Source organism: Lacerta agilis, chromosome 11 (assembly GCF_009819535.1).
Source record: "Lacerta agilis isolate rLacAgi1 chromosome 11, rLacAgi1.pri, whole genome shotgun sequence".
Lineage (NCBI taxonomy): Eukaryota > Metazoa > Chordata > Lepidosauria > Squamata > Lacertidae > Lacerta > Lacerta agilis.
In genome coordinates, this window is record NC_046322.1 from 11,970,600 (window position 1) to 11,997,685 (window position 27,086).

At 44.2% G+C, this 27,086-nt stretch overlaps 1 protein-coding gene across 1 annotated transcript in view; it reads left to right on the forward strand.

The window, feature by feature from the left end:
* The window catches only part of DCC (DCC netrin 1 receptor), a 912,686-nt gene that overhangs the window by 743,093 nt on the left and 142,507 nt on the right, over window positions 1–27,086 (forward strand). The window contains exons 13-15 of the mRNA XM_033163905.1: window positions 9,471–9,612; window positions 14,989–15,099; window positions 20,360–20,554. Of these exons, the coding sequence (XP_033019796.1) occupies window positions 9,471–9,612; window positions 14,989–15,099; window positions 20,360–20,554 (448 nt within the window). The remainder of the gene's footprint in view (window positions 1–9,470; window positions 9,613–14,988; window positions 15,100–20,359; window positions 20,555–27,086) is intronic.

The following is a 27,086-nucleotide window of genomic DNA, read 5'->3' on the forward strand; positions in this document are numbered from 1 at the left end:
TATCTTCCATCGGTAGACTCTGCCCAGTGGTCCTCTCTTCCCATCTTCCAATTACAGTCATACCTTGGAAGTCAAACGCCTTGCGAGTTGAACGTTTTGGCTCCCGAACGCTGCAAACCCAGAAGTGAGTGTTCCGGTTTGCAAACGTTCTTTCAAACCAGAACCTCCAACACGGGTTCCGAATGTTTTGGAAGTTGAACGGAAGTTAAAGAGAATTTCTGCAATTCATTTTGGAAGTGGCACATCTACAGGTTGCTCTTTCTGTAGCTTTGTGATCCATTGCTTTTTACATTAACATGCTTGATCCCTGCACCCTCAAGTCATATACATGAGAAATCATGTGCAGTTGAAAGACTGAGGACATTTTTTTTTTGCATCTGATGGAATGTACTTTCATGCCATAGACAGTGCTTAAAAAACAACAACAATACACATACACACATATAAACATAGGTGCCAACTCCCTGGGGCCTTGGGTGGTTGAGCACCCACAAAATTCTCCATGAAAGGGATGGGCACCCACAAAATTTGGTGCCAGAGCCATGCATGGTGCATGGCACCCACAGTCCCGGGCATCCACGGTCACGGGGCCAAGTTAGCACTCCTGCATACACACACCATAGCTGTCAACTTTTCCCTTTTCTTGCGAGGAATCCTATTCGGAATAAGGGAATTTCCCTTTAAAAAAGGGAAAAGTTGGCAGCTATGACACACACACACACACACACACACACACACACGTATACGTGGGTTCGGCAACAAAATATTGCAGTGTGGATTGCAGCCAGCCAGCCAGCCACTCCACATTGATGTTCAATTCCATCCCTCACCCCATTATACCCAACTGTTAGTCTGCATTTTGTGGTGCTTGAATATGCTCAGTCCTCTTTGGGCTCTTTTGGCATTGTTGCCCATTGGGGTTTCTTCCTTTTCTAAACCCCAATGAGTTTTTTGTTCGTTTGCTGCTTGTATTGTTTTTAACTGACGACTGGTGGTTTTGTTCCTTTTTTTTTTTGGTAATGCTTCTCTGATTTTTATTTGCTATATTTTAGTATACTTATATACTGCTTAGAGTCCCCTCCTTCAAACGTTGAGTGGTATATAGACCAGCTAAAGTAATAATTAAAGGACAGCACATATATATGTTTGTGCAATGCACGCACAATTCTTCAACTTTGGGGTATCGCTGAATCTGCTGATACCTCTGTCTTTTGTGCGGTCAGTGCCATTTTGGTTAAGTGAGAAGTAGAATTGAGATCACAGTAAGTAGACACAAGCGGAGCCCTGCTTCTGTACTACAACTCTCATCATCCCTGACCACTGGCTATGCAGTGGTCTGGACTACTGCCATGTGCTGAACTTGGGGCTACCTTTGAAGGTGACCCAGAAACTACAACTAGTCCAGAATGCAGCAGCTAGACTGGTGACTGGGAGTGGCCACCGAGACCACATAACACTGGTCTTTAAATACCTACATTGGCTCCCAGTACGTTTCTGAGCACAATTCAAAGTGTTGGTGCTGACCTTTAAAGCCCTAAACGGCCTCGGTCCACTATACCTAAAGGAGCATCTCTATCCCCCATCCTTCAGCCTGGACACTGAGGTCCAATGCTGAAGGCCTTCTGGCGGTTCCCTCACTGCGAGAATTGAGGTTACAGGGAACCAAGCAGAGGGCCTTCTCGGTAGCTGCACCCGCCCTTTGGAACGCCCTCCCATCAGATGTCAAGGAGATAAACAACTATCTGACTTTTAGAAGACACCTGAAGGCAGCCCTGTATAGGGAAGTTTTTTTAAAAGTTTGATGTTTTATCATGTTATTAATATTCTGTTAGTTTCCCCAACCACTCTGGGTAGGGTATAAATTATTATTATTATTATTATTATTATTATTATTATTATTATTATTATGGCTGAAGCTGATAGGAGATGGAGTCCAACGCTTCCTAAAGGGCCACAGTTTGGTGTGGAGGATGAGCAAAATGATCTCTCTCTCTCTCTCTCTCTCTCTCTCTCATATGCACACACACACACAAAAGAGAGAGCACACACATCATTCCATAGAGTGGCTCATTTAGAGAGAAGCAGGTGATTGAAGGTGCTTCAAGCAGAGATATGCATCATATTCTCTGCTATGTGACATTCTCCCCCTCCCTGAACACACACACACACATCAGCTTTCCACAGCTTGAGCAAAGAATATGAATTTTGCATATCGTGCTTCTTCCTCAGACGCTCAGCAGCTGGTGTTTGTAGCAGATTCACAGCTGCTGTAACAGGTACCTACTAGAATGGATCTTCCCCATGGTAGAAGCTGAAAGAGCTCACTCCTGGCAGCGTGTCAGGACGTCACACTCTCTTCCTTTCTCCTCAGGATGCTTAAGTTCCTGGTGAAACCAATTACTTTCCAGTTATGCTAGACACAGAACATCTTGCTGCTTGAAATAATAAAGTGTGTGGTTGCGGGGGGGGGGGAGTACCCATTGATTTTTGTCTTCTCAGCTAGGAAAGGAAAAATTAGCTTGATAATACGGCGGATGTATTTAAAGCTGGGCCGAAATTTATCAGGCAAAACAATAATTTTCTTACCCCCCTCCCCCCCCGAGAATGTTCTTCTTCATGTTCTTCTTGAACTATTGGTGTATTTCGATTGCACCCATCCTAGAATATTTGGCAAAAATGCCCCTTCCCCTTCGTGCTGCCGCCCACTAACACAGTGGAAATTTTTTGATGTAGCTTTGGAGCCTGGTTTTGTCAATCTTCGTCAAAGGTCCCAGGTCCACTCTCCATCATCTTCTGCAAAAAGGTGCTGGTTGGTGCAGCTGGGAAAAGAACCTGAGACCTCAAAAGTGTTCCTGCAGCCCGAGTAAAAAATACCAGACTAGATGGACTGATTCAAGGAGGCACTCATATGAGTCTTAGCTTTTCTATACATACAAGTAGTTCCATTGCGTCCAAAATTGAAACTGAAAAGTCTTAAAGTGGATAAATTGATTGAACTAAGTCCCCAATTATTTAAATAATTACAGTATTCAGGGTTGTGACTGGCTTTAGAAAAAGGCACATAGGAAGAGACATGAGAGAAGGGTGTCACATGATCTACGTCACGGAGAACATGGGCGTTCCTACGATACTGAATAGTGAGAGATTCAAGAGCAGGTGAATTGTACAGTCATACCTTGGATCCTGAACGCCTTGCGACTCAAACGTTTTGGCTCCTGAACACCACAAACCTGGAAGTGATTGTTCCAGTGTGTGAATGTTCTTTGGAACCCGGATGTCCAACAGGGCTTCTGCGTCTTCTGATAGGAAGCTCCTGCAGCCAATCGGAAGCCGTGCCTTGGTTTTCGAACGTTTTGGAAGTCGAACAGACATCCGGAACGGGTTCCGTTCGACTTCTGAGGTACCACTGTACTTTGTCACATAGCTAAACTGTGGAGTTTGCTTGCACAAGATATCTTGATGCCCCCCCCCCCCCAAGTTGTCTGGCTATAGATGGGGATTAGAGAAATTCATGGAAGATGTAGTCATGGAAGGCTACTTTGTATTGCCACCAGTATCAGATGCAGCATGCTATTAAATGCCCGCTGTTTAGGGTGCAGTTGGGGACAGCAAGAGGTACAGCTATGGTGTCCATGTCCTGCTTCAGGCATCCTGTAGGAATCTGGTTGGTTATTGTGGATTTAAAAAGCCCTTTCTGATTCACCAGTGATTTTCTAATCACAGAAGAGAAGTAGCCAAGGGTAGATAGAAAGACTGTCAGATGACGTTCTGGATGCAAACCTCACGAGAATAAATATTAAATTTTGGCCAGTTTGATCCGAAGCATTTTGGGGCCTGAGATTTAAAAGAAATTCCTAATGATCTCTCCCCCAACTTATTAATGTGAGAGACAATCGCGAATAAGGTTTCTTGTAGGATCCTCGTTGCAATGCACGGGAGCTGGGCCAAGAATGCTGTTTTGTTTCCATTTATTTCATCAAGCTTTGGAACCGGGAAAGTCTCTGTTAGGGCGACCAGTGGTGCATTGCCAAGAAAGTGGATGTGCAGCACCAAAAAGAAGAGGACACCAGTCTTATACTGTCCCGGTGTCCAACCTATTCATTTCAAAAACCAAGATGCACGTCTTCTGGGATGTGCTCCGGTGGGGGGGGGGAGTGCTTGGGGAGCGGCAAGAGCAAGAAATCGCAGCATCCCAAATGGCCACCATGAACTTGTGTGGGAAAAAACAGGACGTTCCCTCTTTTTTTCATTTTCATTTTTCTTTTTGAACACTTGGTGGGTCTGGAATCTGTTTAAAATACAGTGGTAACTCTGGTTAAGTACTTAATTCGTTCCAGAGGTTCGTTCTTAACCTGAAACCGTTCTTAACCTGAAGCACCACTTTAGCTAATGGGACCCTCTGCTGCCGCTGCACCGCCAGAGCACGATTTCTGTTCTTATCCTGAAGCAAAGTTCTTAACCTGAAGCGTTATTTCTGGGTTAGCGGAGTTTGTAACCTGAAGCGTATGTAACCCTGTCAGGTACCACTGTAGGAGGAATTCAACATAGTGGCAAGGAGATCGCTCCATCAGCCGAAGCATTTCTGCTTGCTTCAAGGAACAGTCTCCCCTCTCATCTCCCCATGTGCTGCTCTGCAGAACCAGTTAGACAAATCTGCCCCAGTGTTCATATGCCAACTTATATGTACAAATGAAATTATTATTATTATTATTATTATTATTATTATTATTATTATTATTCAGCCCTATACCCAGGGGTCTCAGACCGGTTCACAGAATAAAATCAAGACAGAAAATCACAAGATACCTGTCAGGTCGATCAGTGGTTGCTCATGAGAAATCAGCCGAACGCAGAACTTCTAAAAACTAAGTTCTTTATTGTGCAGATATTTACAGTGGAGCAAAAGTTCAAACGTCCATCTCATCCCTCCGCAGAGTCCGGGAATGAACCCTTCCGGTTCTTGGTCCAGCAAAAAAGGCGCGGGATTCTAAACCCCCGCCTCCCCCTTCACGTCTTTCCTGTCTGCGAACTCGGGGCGCGGGAAGCTGTCCCTGTTCCCCGCTTTCCCCTTGGTGCTCGGGTTCTGCGATCCCTTCACAGCCCCTGCGCCGACTTCCTGCCTCCAACTCCCCCTCCCCACTGGAGGAATGATCGCTTCTTCCTGAGGAGGGGGATGACGAACTGGTGAACAAAGGGGGTGGTTCCCTGTACTGCAAAAGGTCCTGGAATGCTACCAGCCGTGGGGAGGGGGGTTTCCTGACAAAACCTAATAAAAATAAAACAGCCCAATAGCGCCCCCCATTTTTTTTAAAAAAGGGCATTTGGATGTAAATCGGATCAGCCAAAAGCCTGCTTAAAAAGGAACATTTTTGCCTGGCACCTAAAGATGTATAGTGAAGGCGCCAGGCCAACTTCTCTGGGGAGAGCATTCCACAGACAGGGAGCCACTGCAGAGAAGGCCCCATTCTTGTGTTGCCACCCTTCAGACCTCTCGAGGAGGAGGCACACGAAGGAGGGCATTGGAAGATGATTTCGGGGTCCGGGTAGGTTCATGTGGGAAGAGGCGGTCCTTGAGGTATTGCGGTCCTGAGCCGTTTAAATTTAGAAGTAATTGCTATCATTTAAGTAGAATTACAACAAATCTTCCTGCTCAGTCTGCTGTCCAGATGCTTCTAACTATTGAAGTGCAATGTCGAGGCTGCTGCTGCTGCTCCCCTTTATTTATCTTGAAACCAGACTTAAATCAGATAGTCCTTCCAATTTTTTTTTTTAATGGTCACCTTTGAATAGAGGAGTGCTTTCTATAAAACAGAAATGGCAGCCACTCTATTATCAATTCATTGTACCTGATAGAGTCAGATTTGTTTGTCTCCCACTCTGCCATCTTTAAAAGCTTTTAAAATCGGCTGCCTCCCTTTGCCTCATGGAATGCTTCTGCCTTAGTAAGATGTGCAAAATTTCCTAGGGGGGAAATACACTTCTCCTCAAACACATGCATTGTCTTCTAAAAGGCCTATTAGGAAATCAAGGGGTGTGATATATCACAACTCCAGGTAATGGGGTTTTAAGGTGGTTTCCCTGCCCCTCTGTCTGGAGTAGGGTAATTAGTATTCTTTTCTGTTATCTCCTAAGAACTTTATGACGATACAGCATCGCTTGCAGCTTTGCCATTGATTCCGCGAGAGCCAAAGCAACATCTAAAATAGTATTGATTAAGAAAAGCGGAGACAGTGCAGAAAGTACTGCAGCCTCCCAAAGGAAATTGGCCTTAGTCCGGTGCGTAATTCAGGTTTGATGACCGTTGTATCTGTATGAATGCAAATGTGCAGCTCTGTTTTATAACGAATGCGTCCAATGTGCAACTCTACACGTTGTGATTCAGGCAGAGCTTAATTTGAGCCACAGTTTACTGAGCAATTGTGTGAATGGCATTAGTACATGGGTAGGCAAACTAAGGCCCGGGGGCCAGATCCGGGCCAATCGCCTTCTAAATCCGGCCCGCGGACGGTCCGGCAATCAGCATGTTTTTACATGAGTTGAATGTGTCCTTTTATTTAAAATGCATCTCTAGGTTATTTGTGAGGCCTGCCTGGCGTTTTTACATGAGTAGAATGTGTGCTTTTATTTAAAATGCATCTCTGGGTTATTTGTGGGGCATAGGAATTCATTCATTATTATTTTTCAAAATATAGTCTGCCCCCCCCACAAGGTCTGAGGGATAGTGGACCAGCCCCCTGCGGACCCCTTCATTTAGCCGCTAAGATCTTCGTTCCAGGCCCATCATTGGTGACGTTATCAGTTCTGAACATTGAGGAGTAGCGTGCGCGCCTTGCAGCTGGGGGTGGAGCGAGCCGCCAATGGCGGACATTCGGCACGCCACCTGCCTGCGACTCGCAAGCCTCTCCCAGCTGTCAAAACAAATGGGAAAGGGGGCGATGCAGTCGGCAAGGTGGCGCAGCTCCCCACTTCCCCCGACAGCTTGGGGTAGGCTTGGGAGTCACAGGTGGGCGGCGTGCCAAATGTCACCCCCCCCTCAGTGAAGACACATGGGGCAGAGTGCCCCTATTGCACCCCCTTCCTCCGCCCCTGTCTAGGATGAATGGCACATAAAGAGACTGCGTACCTGCTGTGGGTTGCCAGAAGTAGCTGGAAGTGGCTCTGGACTGAAGTTAGTTCAGGACTGGGAATCACAGTCAGGTTCCTCTATTCCAGAGTGGCTAAAGAGAAGAAGAAGAAGAGTTTGGATTTGATATCCCGCTTTATCACTACCTGAAAGAGTCTCAAAGCGGCTAACATTCTCCTTTCCCTTCCACCCCCACAACAAACACTGTGCTGTACTGTATCCATTCTTACTAAGGGGGAAATGGTCAATTACGTAAGCAGTTGTGGTTTGTGGCTATTTCCATAGGAGAATTGAAGTACCGGTGGTTTATTTGACTACTTGGACTTGAAATAGATTGTTTATTTTGATCCTTTGAGATTCAACATCTCAAGAATCTGCAGTTCATTGATTTCACAGGGAAGTGTTGGTGTTCCATCCATTGCAGAACTGGGGCTTTCATTGACTCTGGTGGATCTGAACTACTAAATAAAACCATTCATTTAATCCTGTTTTATAGGATTGCATTTATGTTAGGTTTTTATAGGATTGTTGCTACTCTCTGGAAATGATAGTACTTCAAGAGTGTTTTATAAGTTTGCTCTTCAGCTTATGGTGTGCATTTTAAAGCTATTTTTGAACATTTGCATTTTCATATAAGCATTATCTGCCTACAATTTTCTTTACAGCCCTGGCTACTAAACCCACATTTAAAATAACCATTTCCAGAATTGAAATATGCAGTCTGTTCAGCCATAAGGGCACTTTGTATCATCCAGCATAGAGACAGAGCACAGCTGAGATTGTATCATGCAACAAAATCTTAGGCAACACATATACACAAACCCAAGTTTTATAATGAGCAAATAAATTATGTGTGTGCCAAAGTTTATATTTATTTATGAACTAATCAACTTCCTACTGATAAAACTGAGTATGTTTGCAAAGTATTCATTGACACCTGCTATTAACTGGCTTTGAAGGAGCAGCAGTATTCTGACACGATTTTGTGTATTCATTGGCACATGTCACTTGACCCCCAATTTAACTTGTAATCCTGACTGACCGTCCGCTTTCCCTGATGTTATTATCTATCCAAGGTGGTGGAAACAGCATTGCGTTTATCACAGCAACTGATGCAAATATTTTGCTATTAAACATTAAAATTTCTGTTTTGTTATCACTGATTTAATGATTGACTGCATTCTAGCAGGATCCAAAACAAACTTGTCTGAAGTGCTGTTTGATTGTTCCATTAGTTTCACATTTAGAAATAGACACTATAAACTTAAACAGAAAGGCGGTCTGTCTCCCTGTAGCAGGGAAGGCTAACCAGAGTGCATCTACACACAGGAGGAAAACAGTATAAATAACTCAGAAATTAAATCATTATAACAGAAGAAGAAAAACGATATGGAAAATCAGAAATATTTTTTTTGCTCTCCAGCACCATCTTGTGCTGAATGTTCATAATGCATTCAAAACGTTGTTTTTTGACTAATGTAGCTGAGTCCCAGTTGTCCTGCGTGTGCCTGCTAAGATCTGTTGTCTGGGTGCTGCTAACTGTTGATGGGCATCTTCAAGGCCCCTCCAGCTCTTCCTCCTTGTGTTTCCTCATTTTGAAACCAGATGTTGACTGGATGGCCCTTCAAACAGAGGAGTAGCCTCTGTAAAGTAGGACACATTGTCACCACATTACAACATGTAAGGGAGAGGCTCCTATGACCAAATAATCATCTCTATGAACATAACCCACCACATGAAAAGCAAAGCAAAGCAAAACAAAACAAAAAACAGAACCTAGCATGGACATCTCATGGTTGTTTAGTTTTAGACACAGAAAAGTACTTTATCTCCCTTTTTTGCATGGAGGGGCAGTCACTTATCTATTTCAAGTCTCTGGTCTAATGGCCTCTGGTCTATTTTTGGGGAATCCTGCAATGTGTTTTTTACTCTGCTAACTATACTTTGGAGTTCTGCTCTGGATCAAGATTGAGTAGAATTTCCATGATATTGAGCCCCAAACCGGAGTCTGAAGTGGAACCAGTCTGACACAAGCTAACACTTCAGCTGGCTTTAGGCCTTTACATGTTTGTATGATTATGATTATGATTATGATTATGATTATTATTATTATTATTATTATTATTATTATTATTATTATTTAAAGAGTACTTCTATTTTGATAAAAGTACCGAAGGTGGCAGCACAAAATGGCTGCCATGGGCAATAAACAAACAAAATGGCAACAGCTCTCTGTACAAATGAGTACTGTCAAATAAATGTGTGTGTAGGTGAGTATTGTGTATAATTTGATGTATAAAACCTCTTCTACGAAAATAAAATCAGCTTTTCCGTTTTTGTTTTGCAGAGCATCAAAGTGAGCTGGCTACCACCGCCTCCTGGCACACAAAATGGATTTATCACTGGCTATAAAATACGACACAGGAAGACGGCACGCAGGGGTGAGATAGAAACACTGGAGCCAAACAACCTCTGGTACCTGTTCACAGGTCAGTGTTTACACGGTTTCGGCCTTACAATGTTGTTGATGAAGGAAATGTTTTGGGAATAAAACGCACTTTCCGTTCGAATAGGATGCCATTCCCCTTGCATTTAGGTGACGCTTATTGGACTGTACAGCAACAACCTTCATACATTTTTACTTTGTTTCCTCCTTAATGGCTTTATCCTATGTGTGTGCCTCTCCATTTTCCTGCGCTTAATGAGATTGAAACACAATTCCCCATTCTGCCTAGCAGTTTCTATCCTAAATTAGTTTCCATGAATGCCAACTCAAATACAAAACCAAAAGCTGTCATGCTGCTACCGGGGTATTTCTTTATTCTTCATAAACAAACCAAAATGTCCATTTTTTTAAATGACAGGTTGGATATGCAAGGATTCTCTCTTGCATTTTTACAGTGGTGCAACGTCTCTCTGGCCCATTTGGCATGGATTACTAAACTTATATGCAGAATTCATCATGAGAAAGGCTGGGCAGGATGAATCCCAAACCGGAATTAAGATTGCCGGAAAAAATATCAACAACCTCAGATATGCTGATGATACAACCTTGATGGCAGAAAGTGAGGAGGAATTGAAGAACCTTTTAATGAGGGTGAAAGAGGAAAGCGCAAAATATGGTCTGAAGCTCAACATCAAAAAAACTAAGATCATGGCCACTGGTCCCATCACCTCCTGGCAAATAGAAGGGGAAGAAATGGAGGCAGTGAGAGATTTCACTTTCTTGGGTTCCATGATCACTGCAGATGGTGACAGCAGTCACGAAATTAGAAGACGCCTGCTTCTTGGGAGAAAAGCAATGACAAACCTAGACAGCATCTTAAAAAGCAAAGACATCACCTTGCCAACAAAGGTCCGTATAGTTAAAGCTATGGTTTTCCCAGTAGTAATGTACGGAAGTGAGAGCTGGACCATCAAGAAGGCTGATCGCCGAAGAATTGATGCTTTTGAATTATGGTGCTGGAGGAGACTCTTGAGAGTCCCATGGACTGCAAGAAGATCAAACCTATCCATTCTCAAGGAAATCGGCCCTGAGTGCTCACTAGAAGGACAGATCCTGAAGTTGAGGCTCCAGTACTTTGGCCACCTCATGAGAAGAGAAGACTCCCTGGAAAAGACCCTGATGTTGGGAAAGATGGAGGGCACAAGGAGAAGGGGACGACAAAGGATGAGATGGTTGGACAGTATTCTCGAAGCTACTAACATGAGTTTGGCCAAACTGCGGGATGCAGTGAAGGATAGGCGTGCCTGGCGTGCTCTGGTCCATGGGGTCACGAAGAGTCGGACACGACTGAACGACTGAACAACAACAACAACTAAACCAAACCATGGCTTAGCACAAATAAGTAAGCATGTGGGCTCCCAGACAAGAGATTTCAGGGACTTTGCTCTCCCTTGATCTTTCTGCTGCTGCACAACGCTGAGTTCAACCATGGTTTGGCTTTGTCTGTCATCTGAACCCATGGTTTAGCAATGTCCACACAATGAAGTGACATTGTGCAGCAATTGTGAATGGCAACTATGCATTCTTAGAAGATAAAATAAATAGGTGAACTCTTGTTTCTCTGATCCTTGTTTTGGCTCTTTTCCTGTTCCTGTTCAACCACCTGAGTTTGCTGTTAGAGGGGATCCTGGTGCTGTTAATGGCACTACTAGACAGGGAGAGACAGAGGAAGGGTCTTGTGTGGTTGTTGTTTTGATATCTCATCTGAAAAGTCAACTCTGCCACTTCTGCAACAGGACTCTGGTAGTTTCTCCTCCACCTATGGGAAGTTCTCCTTCCGATTCCAAATCTAGAGGATGCCGAGGGCCATATGATCCCGTCCCAAGCTCCTTACCAAGAGATGATACAAATTAGAACAGAATTAGAAAGGTCCAGGAATAAAAAGAAAAAGAAGAACGCCCCTTCATTTTCTAAAGAATAATTCCATGTGTGGTTGTTGGAAGAAAACATGCTTTTATTCCCTTTGGAAAGCTGTAAAGTAGGCGATAATCAGGTATGAAGTAGGACAAATGTACCTTCTAAACATTGTTTAGAAGAGAATATTCTGCCGAGATGCTCGATGTGCAGAGCTGGTGTGGTTGCGTAAAGATGCGCCAATGAAATTTCCTTCTTCTGCATAACTCTCAGTGATATTTAAGAGCTGTCAGTGTGGTTGTTATGAGATCGATTTAATTTTGATTAGTTTGTATAGGGGTAGCCTGTGTGTGGAACGGAAGGCTAAAATTACAGCCATATAAAGATATAGGAGCAGCTTGCACCAAAAGCCTACGTGGGAGCACATTATCTGATGCTATGCCTAAGACTTCTAGTGCGCTGGCAAAATCTGCCCTCCAATTTCTTGCAAGCTTTTTCCCCCTGCAAAAGAGGCTTCTATTTTTTTTTCCATCTCAGAGCGCTTGAGAATTTCTTTAGAGCAGGGATAAGGAACCTGTGATCCTCCATCTTATTCTGAATTGCAGTTCCCATAATCCCTGACCATTGACCACGCTGACTGGGGTTGGTGGGACTTGAAGTCCAACAACAACTGGAGGGCGACAGTGAGGAGGCCACGGGTGATGTTCATCTTTGGCTTTCCAGGAAAAAAATCACCAGCACTGAGTCTCCTTTCTGGCTGCCCATGCTTCCTGTTCTGGAAAGTTGGCTTATACTGAATCAGACCATCTAGCTCAGTTTGTCTACACTGACTGGCGGCAGCTCCCCAGGGTTTCAAGAAGCAATTTCCAAGCCCTACCAGGAGATGCTGGAGCCTTCTCCAAATAAGTCAGAGGCTGTACCAATGAGCTACAGACCTTCTCTACATAGGAGGAGGTCTTCCCCTAGGCTATAATTGGATCCTGGGAGCTATAGTCAGAGAAGGGTGCTGAGAGTTGTTAGAAGACACCTATTCTGGTTACACAACTACCATACCCAGAGTTCCCTGAGAGGAGGGATTGATTGTCAAACCACTCTGGGAATTGTAGCCCTGTAAGGGGTTTCTTAACAACTCTCGGCACCCTTAACAAACTACGCTTCCCATAATTCTTTGGGTGAAGTGGTACATTAGTAATTTATATATGTGGTGTTTATGTGGCTGTTCACTTCAGTGGGTCTACTCTGAGCAGGTCTAGCATTGGATACAATTCTGGGACACGGGTAGCGCTGTGGTCTAAACTACTGAGCCTCTTGGGCTTGCCGATTGGAAGGTTGGCGGTTCGAATCCACGCAACGGGTTGAGCTCCCGTTGCTCTGTCCCAGCTCCTGCCAACCTAGCAGTTTGAAAGCATGCCAGTGCAAGTAGATAAATAGGTACCGCTGTGGCAGGAAGGTAAACGCCGTTTCTGTGTGCTCTGGTTTCCATCACGGTGTTCCGTGCACCAGTAGCAGTTTAGTCATGCTGGCCACATGAGCTGGAAAACTGTCTGTGAACAAACGCTGGCTCCCTCGGCCTGAAAGCAAGATGAGCGCCGCAACCCCATAGTCACCTTTGACTGGACTTAACAGTCCAGGAGTCCTTTACCTTTTTTCCCTTTACAACCCCTTTCTCTTTTATTGTTTCTTCGGAAGTTCAAAGTTTTTAAAAATTTCTGCTGTCCTGCAGTTTTGTATTTATTGGCCCAATTTTATTTCTGTTCTCACTTTTCTGTTTCCTGATATTTTATGATGTATTGCAATTTGGTTCTTTCTGTTTTTGGCCATACATCACTTGAGAAATATATATTGAAAGGTGAAATAAAAATCTTGTAAATATGCCAAAGGTGCAGGGCATCTGTTGCAATTTGTCAGCCCGCGTATAAAGTGAGCCGTTTGAGAACTTTCAAGGAGGGCTGTAGAAATTCATTTTTAAGTAGGCCAAATGGAAAGGAAGCAAACACATCTTTCATTCCTGCTGTTTAGTTGCGTATTACAGGATTTCCAAAGGAGCTGGAAATCATGCAGCTTTTAAAGAGATGATTTAAATATCCAAGCAGCAAGACTTTATGTCTCCTTAAAAGCTTCTGCTGGTGAAGGCAGGTGTTTCTGCCCACTAATGAGGACAGCTGCAATAGCAAAGAAATCCAGAGCTACAACAAGGACTCTAAATCAAGACGATTGATTTTAATGTAAGATTTGCCATCAGCTAAAATTTAAAAGTGTTGTTTTTAATTTTGAACATTCTTCCCCAGAGGAACTTTGCTATTAAATGTAACTGTTTATCTTTATGCTTCATGGTCAGTATGAGATACATAAAATGATAAAAAAGCATATATTGCTGTCGCAGGGAACAAAGTCGCAGCGCACAGTTAGCGCCAGCATGATGCTTCTCTAATAGACGCTAGCCATAGAGTGGAAGGCATTAGCTGTGCCAGGATTCACACTGCTTCAGATTAATTGTTCACACTTCTGTTAGGAACACTGCATGCCGCAATCAGTAAGACTATGCTTTGCCAAGGCACAAAGCAGGTGGCACCTCTAGAACACCAGTGAGGTGTAGTGGTTTGAGTGTCAAGCTAGGACTTGGGAGATCAGAGTCCACTGGGTGACCTTGGGTCAGTAACTGCCTCTCAGCCTCATCTACCTCACATGGGGACACGGGTGGCGCTGTAGTCTAAACCACAGAGCCTCTTGGGTTTGCCAATTGGAAGGTTGGCGGTTCGAATCCGCGCAACAGGGTGAGCTCCCGTTGCTCTGTCCCAGCTCCTGCCAACCTAGCAGTTTGAAAGCACAACAGTGCAAGTAGCACCAGAAGTGGTTTAGTCCTGCCGGCCACATGACCCGGAAAGCTGTATGTGGACAAACGCCAGCTCCCTCAGCCTGAAAGCGAGATGAGTGCTGCAACCCCATAGTCGCCTTTAACTTTACCTTCACCTTACCTCACATGGCTGTTGTGGGGATTAATTGTGGAGGGAGAGAATCCGTGGCATGCAGCCAGTTGCCTAGGGGAATTAAGTTTGTCCCCTAAATGTTCCCCTGGTGCCTCCTTCCCAAAGCCCAGGAAGCTTTTGTTCGGCTTAGGGAGAGAGCCCTTCGACCACCTTCCTAAAACACACCTGAATACATAACAGGAAGGATACAGGAGGGCTCCAAGATCCTGTCCCAAAGCCCAGGAAGCTTCTGTGTGGCTCAGGAAGGTAGGTGCAATGCTCACACTCGTGACATCAGCCCTCCACTAATCGCCCTTGCAATCTGGTGCCTCTGGCCCCAAAGGCTCTCCCACGAAAAATTTCACTGCACGCCACTGGAGAGAACTGTGTATGTGCCACTTTGAATTCCTTGGAGGAAGAGGTGGGCTGTAATTAAACAAAGTTCCTTTTGGGTGTACATGGCCTCTGTAGATTGTGGCTCATCCAATCCTGCCAATATTAACTGAGCTTTTTGTATGTCTGTTTTGTATCGCACGCAGGTCTTGACAAAGGCAGCCAGTACAGTTTCCAAGTCGCAGCTATGACAGTCAATGGGACAGGACCCTCCTCCGACTGGTATACGGCAGAAACTCCAGAGAGCGATCTTGATGGTAATTGTATTTCTTTTCACAGCCATTATAACTGCTTTTTGCTCATTCTGATTGTTGCCTTGCCCTTCAGGCTAAGGTTGCGGTGGAGGTCAGGAGCATTCAGCTTCCAGACCCGTTGGAGCTGTTGTCTGAGTGCTTTCTCTGAGCAGAAGGTTTTTACTGGCTGCATGCTGTTAAAATTCTCCCCGTGTATGGACAAGTGAAGCAGAAGTGAGAAAAGAAAGGCAGCTTCATTTCTCTCCCACTACGTTCCTAGCACCTGTGTTTAATTTTAACTTCTTTCCCATCTGTTGCTGCTGCAACTTTTGCCAAAATTATAATATTGGGGTGGTTACTGAAAGCCAGGTTTGTTTTTAACCGTATTGCTTATTCTTCCATGATGTGATACCTCTGGGGGTTTATCAAAAGAAGCCATCTATTTGTGGCAGGCCAATGGCCTATCTGCTATCAAAACAATATGCAGGAGTTCTCTGGGACCTTGGTCTTCCCTTGCTCTGAAACACTTGAGCAGCCAGTTCTGAGCACTTGGACCTGGGATTTCCTTTCTAACTGACACCAAGCCACCCACATTTTCCGTTGCCCCTGAAAAACATATAATAATTCTGTGATGGTGATGACCATTCCGTATTGGATCTGTAGCCTTCCAGTCCCCAACTCCTATCACTCCCAGCCAGAAGGCCAAGGGACTGGGATAATGGCAGCTGTACCCCAACACTTGGGAAGGCCACAGGATACCTGCCCCTCTGGTACAGTTTTCAAATATGGATGTTTCATTCAGCTGTCATAGCTGATTGGTCAATGATAGAGCCATTCGTGGCCCCATATGCAGCAGACATTTAAAGGGGTAGCATGCCACTTTAAATAACCACGCCTCTCCCCAAGGAATCCTGGGAAACTTAGTTTGTCAAGGGTGCTGAGAGTTGTTTTAGGACACCCCAGTTCCCCTCACAAAGCTGCAATAATTGGTTTAACCCTCAATCCCTCTTCCCAATGAATTCAGTTGATCTGTGAGGGAACTGTGGTCTCCTAAGTACTCTCAGCGCTCTTTACAAACTACAGTCCCCAGGATTCTTTGGAGGAAGCCATGACTGTTTATGATGCTCCTTTAAATGTATAGCTCAGATGGGAGCCATGTAGGGATATGAGATCCTTTCCCTCAGGCTGGCCTTTTTTTGGAATTGTGCTTTTGCAGTTGAAACCCCAATAACCATCTCACTGCTGAGAACGGCACCCTGCGCCATACTTGGTTTTAAACCTGTTTCTGTTTGTTCACACTGCGGAAGCAAGCACAAGGGCAGGAAAACATTTAGAGCCAAGCCTGTGCCTTGAATCACTGACCCAGTGCAGGGCCAGACTAAATTGCTTCAGAGAACACACACACACACACACACACACAGAGAGAGAGAGAGAGAGAGAGAGAGAGAGAGAGGCTTTTTAAACAACCATCACCTTGGAGCTTCATGTTTTGCGCTCTAGCTACCTCTTGGGATGGTTCCTTTGGTGAAATCTGCAAGGTTAGAGACATTGCAAGGATCAGCTAAATTCCTTTGGTGCTGCTGTGCGGATTGTTAACTGCAATTCCCTCTCTGCTCTTTTGCTGTAGAAGTTCCTTCACCGGATGCTCTCTTTTTTTTTTTGCATCTGCAGTAACACACACATACACAAAATGAAGAGTATCTCGAAGAAACTCCCTTAACTCCCTATGGATTGCCCATTTAATTAGTGTGTTTTGTTAAAGTGATTAGAAATCCAAACACTGCTGCTGATCCAAGGTTCCCTGGAAAGCCAGAATAGTCTTTCTGACAGCTGGGAGCATTTTAAATATTTATTTTGAGCATAAAGCATTATGCTGTTTTCTCTGAGGGGGGGAGGAAACCACTGGATGCTCAATTTCCCCCAAAACATCTGACTCGAACAGTTTAAGTAATGATGTTGGGGATCCTGGATGAGTCTTGTATAGGAATATCATGGAGCAATATATTTATGTGTATTCTGGAGGTGGTGTTTAACTTCCTTTCTAGACAAGAGCAGATCTCTTCCATTTCTGCAGTAGGTTCACTCTCCATTCAGCTCTTCTCGAATTCTGTGTTTACCTAGAAGAATTCCTGGAATTAATTCTAGAACTGGATAATGCCCAGTATGCTCCAATCTTCCATTCATTTGCATTCACCTACCCCTCTATATTACCGTTGCATCTGTGTGCATTGATGAAACACTGAACTCTTGATGCAACTGTATGTACGATTGCACTTGGCACAGTGTTTTATAATGATGAAGCTGTGCTCTCCTGAGCACTGATAACACACCATGTAGAGAGCTGCCTTAGGCTGAATCAGATCATTGGTACATCTTCTTCAATATTGTCTAAAATGACTGGCAATGGCTCTTTGGGGTTTCAGATAGAACATGGGACCTGGAACGATTAAGAACTGGAAGCAGTGGCACCCTGTGCTGTCTATATACAAAATTGGTGCATAAACAATGGTACCAAATAATGTGGTATTCCAAAATCTAGAATAAATTTGTAGGAGGGAAACTTTAGAAGCATAATTTTTCCCTCTTGAAGAATTGATTTATATCAAGGGTTGGCAACCTAAGGCCCATGGCCCACAAGCGGCCCATGGGGGTCGTTTAACCGGCCCATGGACCCCCACCGCCTGCTCGGTCAGCTCCCTGGTGCTGCGCTAAACTGGCGCAGACAGAGCGGGGACTGCCCTCTGCGACTCTGGCTGGCTTCCCATTGGCTGCAGGAAGCTCCTGCAGCCAATGGGAAGCTGTGCATTCCTCCTCCGCACCGGAAGGAGCGCCAGAAATAGTGTTTGTGTATGCATGCATGCATGCGTGTGCGCACGCACACACTCCGGCCCACCACAGCGTCTGCAGGACCATGAACCGGCCCAAGCCACAAAAACTTTGCCGACCCCTGATTTATATGATCTCCCTACTCAAAGTTGGATGCTGTTGAATACACCCAAACAAACACACATATTCCTTTCAGGTTGGAGCATTGTCACACTGATTGGCAGACTCACTGATTGGTAAAATCCTTTGCCCCAGGTTTCTCCTTAGCTGAATTTCTGTCGGTGTAGAAATATCCAGGACAGGAGTAACAAATATGGCGCCCTCCATAACTTGCTGGACTCCAACTCCCATCAACCCCAGCCAGCACACCCAATGGCCGGGTATAATGGGAGCTGGAGTCCAGCAATATTTGGAGGGCGCAACATTGGCTGTCCCTGATATAGGAATATGCATAGATACAAATTTCATCTCTGTGTGTCTGGGTAGACCAAATAAAGCCCTCTGCACAGGAAAAAAGTTGAAGCAGGTGATATTGCTGAAATTCAAAGTTAATTTGATCAGAACGCCAATTTGCCCCCTTCCTACTTCACAGGTAAATTACGAATCAAACACTACTTCTCTTTAAATTTTTCCTCAGCTTCCAGTGGGGAAAACCAACAACAATGCAGGAAACATCTGCTACCAGTTAACTATCCCATATCCCATCAAGTTTTGCATTTAAGCTATACCTGTGCCCTTCCTATGTTTTCATCCTCTCCTTTTATTCACTCTCCCCTTGTGATTGTACACCTATGAGGACACATGCATGTGCTATACAGTGCTTGGTATAAAGTTGTCCTTGAAGAGCAATGAAGGATTATGAAAAATAGTAAAGTATCCTGAACATTTTGACGTGCCTCATTTTAATCCCTGCCCTTGAAACGCAACATCCCACCCCTTTATGTCTGCTGTATTTGAATATGTTCCTAATGATGTCCAGCATTCAAAACAGCTTGCTTTATTTTAACAGTAAGAAATTGTATTGCATTTCAGATACGTGCACACAGTGGTCCAGGAGATATGTCAGAGCAACAGTTAATGGTGTCGTGTTTGTTTGCTCGTTTCTTTGTCTGCTCTTCCTTAAATGAAGCATCATTCAAGAATACATTGACTTTGAGACTGTGGAGAGTGTGAAGCCCTTGCAAATGTTGCTGTGTGCATTATGCGACCTCTAACATTCTCATAAGACTTTCCAGTGGATCCAGCAGTTCCTCGGAAGAATTTTATTCTGCCCCCAAAATTCACTGCAAAGCCTATAAACTATCAAGGGCACGGACGGCAGAATCAATGACAGCGCCGCTGAAAAGTATTAATCCCATCAGTTTTTTTTTACTGCCTCCCCCCCCCCCGGTCACCCAACGTTTATAGTGGGAATACTTCACAATCAAAGGAGGCCCTTTTCTCGGAGTTTGCACCAGCATTTTGCATCTCAGTCCTTTTACCTCCTCCAACATATGGCTAAAATATGACAGGCCTCCTCATGGGGGGAAAGATTGCAACTTGTTTCTTCCGCTCTCAAAGAGACAAGCTGCTTTCCTGCTCTTCTGAGGAGACTTGTGGTATGGTAGCTCCTAGGCAAACCTTCAGCAAAAGGGCTTCCTTTCACCTCCAAAGGGTTTTAAAACACCCACCCACACCATTAGACTGGATAACCATCTCATTTCTGGCTTGTGCGTAATAAAATGCAAACGGATGCATTGTTAATAGAATGCTGTCGGTATATCATTATTTTGCTAGACGGATTTCTCTCCCCCCCCCCCAAGTGCTTTAGTATTAATCAGAGGAGGCAGGGTGAGTGAAGGAAAAATGAAAATATGCATGGTTGCGATAATGAATGCCACAGGCCTAGATTGTCGCCACGTAATGTTAGAGGCACTGACTTACTTAATACTGCTTAAGTTGCTGGTCCATTTTTAGCTCACTGGCTTTTCTGAGCTTGCTTGCTGTTTTGTATCTATTATGAAATGTTTTTCTGTGAGTAATATATGCACACACAGAGAGAGAATGAGAGTTACTTCCACGTATTTAATTTATTGAACTTACTCGTTTTGTCCTCCGCCATCTTTTCATAAAGGATAATTCCTGCTTCCCCGCTTGTCTGACTCTTCAAAGAATAATAATTCAATGATACGAAGGCGAAAGCATAGTTTGGAGATGACTGCATCTGTTGAATGGCACAGTCAGGCATCTTGTGCTTGGCGATGGGAAAAATTAAGTTGTGCGTTTAAAGAAGATAACCCAGCCTAGATATTTTACAAGCTGTATATTTTAATGACTTGCATGCTACTTCTGCATGTGACAAGGATGTGATACTTTTAATTATTTCCGGAAACAATGACAGGTCAGCCTGAAGTGTGCTCTTGCCGCCGATCAAACGCAGACAGTGGCACTACTAACAGCATCTTCCTTTGACTCCTAGAATCTCAGGTTCCCGACCAGCCAAGCTCTCTTCATGTGAGGCCTTTGTCAACCAGCATTGTAATGAGCTGGACGCCGCCGCTGAACCCAAACATCGTTGTGCGCGGATACATTATTGGCTACGGAGTGGGGAGCCCATACGCCGAGACGGTGCGAGTGGACAGCAAACAACGCTACTATTCCATTGAACACTTGGGTAGGTGGAATTTCCACTCCAGGGCCGCTTAAGACAGAAACGCTTAGAAGCTTGGGGAGGGGGCGAAATGTGTTACTAGGCCTTGTAGTCTATTCCGGGCCATAAATGCAGAGTATCCCCAGGGAATGCCAGGGTTTCCCCCCAAAAAACTGCGGATTAAGAATCCTGGATATGTAGCCCTGTGATGGATATACTACAGTTCCTTTGGTGGAAACCCTGTGCATTAAATCTATTGTGTGGAGGTGGCCTAGGTCAGAAAGATCCCGCCACCCTTCGAGGCAATGTGTTCTGTTAGCAAATAGGTTATATTAACATTCAACTGAAAGCTGTCTTCTTGTTACTTGACTCATCAGATGTCATCCTGTCACCTTCAAATGAGAACCTGGCCCAGAGTAAACCCCATGTCCTCTTTTCATGCATGTGTGTGGTTGGTTTTTTTCGTGTGTGTGTGTTTTTTAGCATCCAGCGAATGGTTGTGGCAGCTCAGGGCAAAATCGACTTGGGATTAATTGAGATTGCCAATTAATTAACTTTGAGAATGATGAAGTTGAACGTCTAGTTTATGTGTTTGTTGGAGTGGGGCTCAAGCTTTCGAAACAAATGTCTTGGCTACATGCTGTAGCACCAGGAGTAGAAGGAAATATCTTTATAATGACTGAGTACTGGATTTTTCTCTTGCTCAAGTGTGGACCTCTTTTCAGATTTAGGGTAGCCTCAGTTCTCTATTGAGTTGTATAGACTGCAATCAGGGACTCAGTTGGGTGGATTGACAAAAATCAGCTCCCCTTCTTCATCATATCCCAGGATCAGCAGCGTCTGCCACAACTGCCTAAAATTGTTGTCTCCTTTTCTCTTATATAATTCAGTAACTCTTATTGCCTGCACCCTTGCACTTAAATTACTGAAGGTCACTAAAATGATTTGTCTTACTACTTCCTGAAATATTCGGTTCTGGTCATTGGGGTATACTGTGAAGCTCTGGCAATAGTAAGACTTGCTAAGTAGCATTTGAATATTTGAATATTTATGATCTACACTTTCATCAGACATATTAAGGCATATGTTATACTTTATAACATAGAGTATTACCAGTCTATAAATATCTATAAAGCGTCAATAAAGCATTAGTAGATTCTGGTTGGTTGAAAAGAAGTACCAATCTTTATTTATTAATATTTATTTATATATTTCTATTTAACAAGGGTCCAAGTCCTTGTCTCTGGGACACAAAAAGTGTCCCCTTCACTTATGGTGCTCTTTTGACAACCAGTGATGGTGGAATTTGCCGTGGTGATGTCATCTATGCACTTTCACTTTCAGTCAATCAACCTGTAGCTGAAAGGAAACTAGGCTATCTGTCCCCTAGAGCAGTGTTCCCCAACCTTGGGCCTCCAGCTGTTTTTCGACTACAGCTCCCATCATCCCTGACCACTGGCCTTGCTAGCTATGGATGATGGGAGCTGTAGTCGAAAAACAGCTGGAGGCGCAAGGTTGGGGAACACTGCCCTAGAGGAAGCCACTTTCTTAACTGGACTTCAACAGAGCACATTCATGGAAATATATCTCCAACTTGGTGCTCAACTAAATGTTACCTTAAACCAGGTGAATTTCAAAACCGGCACTTGCTAAGATGATAAGAAGCCATGCATAACTTTCCACCTCTACCAGTTCTGCTTTGATCTCTGGTTTTGGTGTCTGACTGGGTGGAAATCAACTGAATCTGCATGGGAGGAATCCTTGCACATGGGAAGTATCAAACTTCTACCATTCCCCCAGTTCTCATCTACAAGTGCATTAAGTGGGATTTAGGTTTACAGGGAAAACATTTCTATTTTTTCTCTTCCAAATACTGTATTTTTAAAGGAATGCATGATTATTTTTCAAGTTTGAATACACTCCCTCATTTTTTCAACCTTAAATTCAGTTGCACTATTCCTACGTCAATTTGTGTGTTTTCGCTCTCTTAAAAGTCTGCACATTTCTCCTAATATCTGTATTTTACCAAGCTACACGTTTTTGTGAGTAATTTCCCCTAGTGTGATTTAATTTTGTACAATAGTTTCACTAATGTATTTTGGTGCACACTTTTGGGCTGCAGAGTTATATCACAAAAGTAGTAGTAACTGGCCAGATAAACCAGGGGAGGGTAGCCAGTGGGTCTCAAACTCTCCCCTGCATGTGAAGACAGGCACCGGTGGATTAAGCAGATGAGATCGATAGTTGGTCCAATGGTAAAGAAGGCGGCAGTTTCAGCATATGCTGTAGAGGGAAGTGAGAGGCAGGCGTAGCTCATCAACCTGGGAAGGTAGCCCATCTAGGAGAAGGAAGACTCTGATTCTAAACCCGGTGCCAAATGTATCGCTCATGCTTTCCTTTGGACCACATCATCAAGGCCAAGAAGGGTCCCTTGTGTTGGTATTTTCACCCCTCCCATTGCAAGAATCTGCTGATCTTATGTTATGAGAAATGAGGGAGCGGAAACTGCTCTTCTGTTCTTCCGTCCCTGACACGAAAAGGGTTTCGCTCTTATCTATGTAGAGATAAGATGGCTGCATGAGAGCTGTTCCTCTCATGTATGTCCATAGTTATTTGTAGTAACTGTTAGAAATAAAGTAGGTATGCTTCAGAACCTTCACAGCTTGTTTCCGCATTTTTACTCTGCTGAATCTGGTGCTCACAATGAGCAGATGTGAGTCCACTGCACCAGGACGGACCTGTTCTCCAGGAATGTTCCTGTGATCAGAAGGTCGGTGAACATGTTCTAGTTGCCTAGCCTATCCAAGCACTTAAGACGTGGGCTGAACCAGGCATACTGACACCTTGTTGTCTGGCAAGCCCAGGACCTGGGCAGCCCAGGACACACTGCCCAGGCTTGCACCCCGAGGAGGTCACTTCAGTGCTGCTAATACAGAGGTATGACTTCACCCCTAGAAGCACACTCCATTGTCTCTCGAGACAGGTGGATGCTCCAATAAGTTGGTAGGTTCGTATTAAAACGTTAGATTAAAATGTTAACCAATTTCCCCCTCTCCTCCGCATCCCTAATTTCTATGAGATTCCATTTCTGCTCTTTGCTAAAAAAGATCATTGGTGTGTCTCCCAGTATGACTTCCCATATTCTTCTGACTTGGCTTGTGGATCAGAGGCAGTGCCCTTGCAGCTGTGACTGTTAGCATCAAGACAGTAACAGGCATGAGAAAGTGGAGTGTTTCTTTTTAATCTTCCTCCGTGGAGGCAAGAGTCTGATCTAGCAAACGGCAGATCACAAACTCAGGAGTCCCCACCACCGCTTTCCTGAAAACAGACTGTGTTTGTCTTGCTCATTAATTTCTTGGCATCCGGAGCGCCGCTAACACATTTTCCTAATCAAGTTGCTTTGCTGTGCAGGAGGCTCTGAGAAAAAAGCTGATCTAATGATGAGCTTGTTACGTCAACGGCAGAGTCCGAAACATAATCGGCGTTTTATATGCCATGACTGCAGTGCTGGTGTGGTTATTCCGAAGGTTGCCGTTGCTCCATAGAGAAGTTGAAATGCTAATGAGCGCCATGCTGAGTGGATGCAAAGTCCCACGCTTGACTTCTGAGCACATTCGTTCCTCCACTGCCAGTGTCTGAACACAATGGCAATCAAACCCTCATGCTTCCCCTGTGTCAAAATAGTGTCAGGGGGTGTTTCATTATCCATTATTCATTGTGTGCTTTCTCTGACACGTTGCCTTGATGCCATATCAGGAAAAAATGTATTGAAATGCGGTGGAGGTTGGAATGTGCATGCTAGCTTCAGGGAAACAAAGATCAAATTTTGAGGGAATGACTGCACAGGATAATCTTAATGGCCTGATTTGTACATCACACTAAGCTAAAGTCGTTGCTTAGCACAAATACAAAGGCATAGCAACATGGGTGTGGTGGGGGCGGAGCGCTCCCGGTGCCACGTCTCCGGGGGTGACAAGGCATGCAGTTTGCTGGCGGCACCACTCCAGCGCCATATGGACGGTGCCGGGATCCTATGCTCGCAGCTGCAGCCGCATGTAGAGGATTCTCCGTTTGCGGCTGCAGCCATGAGCAGAGGATCCCGGCATGGTCCGTACGGTGCTGGAGCGGCAGCGGCAACCCGCTACGGAACGTGCATGCACGGCGTCACTACTGCACATGTGCGCTACGTAGCGATGCCCCGCCCCCGAGTGCACGTCATGTTTGCTGCTCTAGGTGCCCTCTGCACAAATACATGGGTTCCTGGAGACGAAATTGTGGCTGCTTGGCTCCTCCTTGGTTTTGTTGCTGTGCCAGTAGGTTGTGGTTTTGCTTATTGTGTTTCTGAACCCAGGTCATGATTTAGCTTTTTCTAACCCCAATCTGAAACCAAGGTTTCTCCTATGGTTTGCTGCTCATAGTTTGGCAAAGCTTGCCCGCCATTTTCTGGGAGGCAACTAATTGGGAGGCAAACTACCCCTGAAACATTTGTGTGGTTGTGTAAAACTAAATACTCTTCTAGCCTTTCTATTATGTTCACCGTGGAGAAATGTCTATGCTATCTGGATTTTGAAGTTCAAGTTTTGAAGATGTAAACAGTGGTATAAGCACTTGCTGTTTATCACAGCTTGGTTCTCACATCACATTAAGCCATAGTTTAACAATTATGGTTTGATAGGAACATGCAGCATGCTGTTTTATGTTGTAAACTGCCCTGAGCTCTTCGGATGAACAGCGGTACATAAATGCAAGAAATAATAATAATAATCTTTCTCACTTTGCTTCTTGCATATGCTTTACACATCCTCCTGGTCCTAGGCCTAGTCTGTAAAGCATTGAGCATCTGCAAAACATTAAGCCTTGGAGGGAGGAAGTCCTTCCTACCTTTCAGGACTAGGGAATCAAGAAGACACGGTTTTCAATTTCACTCTGTCTCCATCACATGCAGCACTGTTTCCATACCACAGCAGTTCATTTTCTGCCAAAAATAATGTTATTCACCCCACTGTCTACTGTGGTGAAATTATGTAACTTACATAATTAATTAATTATGCAATTTATGATTTCATTACATTATTCCATCCTATTCATTTCAGTGCAAAGGAAATGCAATGCAATTGAGGCGGGGCATGATCAGTTATGCATCATTTGCAAACTGAAAGCAAGAGCAACAGTGAATGTTGATTGTATTTGCTGGATTGATCTCCATTCTGGTCATGGGACGAAGACATGAACATTGCAAGTTTCTGCCCTGATTTGGTTTTCATTGGAATTCTCCATCTCTACTCAGAACCAATAAACACTTGTCTGTCTGTCTGTCTTTTTGTTTGTAGTACTTCTGTCCCAAGTTTCCTTGTTCAGCAGAAGACAGCTAACAGACATTGTAAAAGGCATTAAAAATTAACTAAAACACAAAGGAGATAACGAAAAGACTAGCAAACCAGCAAGTAAAATCCGTTGTTGTTCTTAAGGAGGGGCAATAAAATGAAATATAAAGTCAAAAGGATTATGTACCAGTTATGTCAATGCCAAGTGTATGGTACTGTCGGGGTTTGGGTGCTGGAGCTCCTCGTGCACGGCCTTGGATTGGTTATGCACGAGGTACCAGTTGCGGGGAAAGTGGCCAGCGTTCCGCGTGCTTTTGAGCACGGTCGCCGGCCAAGCCTCACAGTCTGAAGGATGATGAGTAAGCCAATTGAAGACTCTGATAGTGTGTGAATTCCTAATTGCCTTCTTTAATGAACAGTTGCCTCGTGAAATAAAATATATACCCTGACTCTGAATAGACGGACCAGTTTAAAGAAATAAAAATTTTTTTACTTTACTCCCCCCTTTAACCCCAAAGGAAGACAGACACCGGTTGTATCTTTAGTGGCTTCGGCAGAACCCGCGTAGGCTCGTCCCCTAAGCTAAGTTCTCCTAAGCTTAAAGACCCTGCGCGCCCAATCTTCCGCGAGGCTAACTAAATAAACTAAAACCGAAATATCTTCCGCAATTCTAGCCCTAGGCTAAACCTAAAGAAAACCTAACTAAGGCTGAACCGAATGATCTTCCGCGATCTAACTCTAACTAAAGAAAAACCCATCCAACCCGTCCAGCCCGCTCCTAGTCCCTTAAACTAAACTTGACTTCAACTAAAACCCAACTAAAAGAACATAAGAAGAACGTGCCTAAATCCAAACTGAACGTGAACAACTCGTGCCTAAGCGGGGTGCCTCTGCCTTTTATTAGGGAACAAACGTGACATCATCATTAGTACTTTAACCAATAAAATCACTGTTGCTGCCCTCCAAAAGGGCGGGAAGCAAGTTTAACGCTCATTAACAACTTTGAACGTGACCGGATCTACAAAATAAAGGCGGATTAATCTTGTAAGTGAATCACACTATTCATTCATGCTTTCACTTTCACTTTTGCGCGCAATTATACCAAAAGTAGACCTTGAAAAACCCATAAAATAACCAAATAATTATGAATCCATGGCGGATCCGTGAAACGTATTCCGACATATCATCTTTCTTTTTTTGTTTTAAATTAAATTAATTTTGTTTTAGTTATA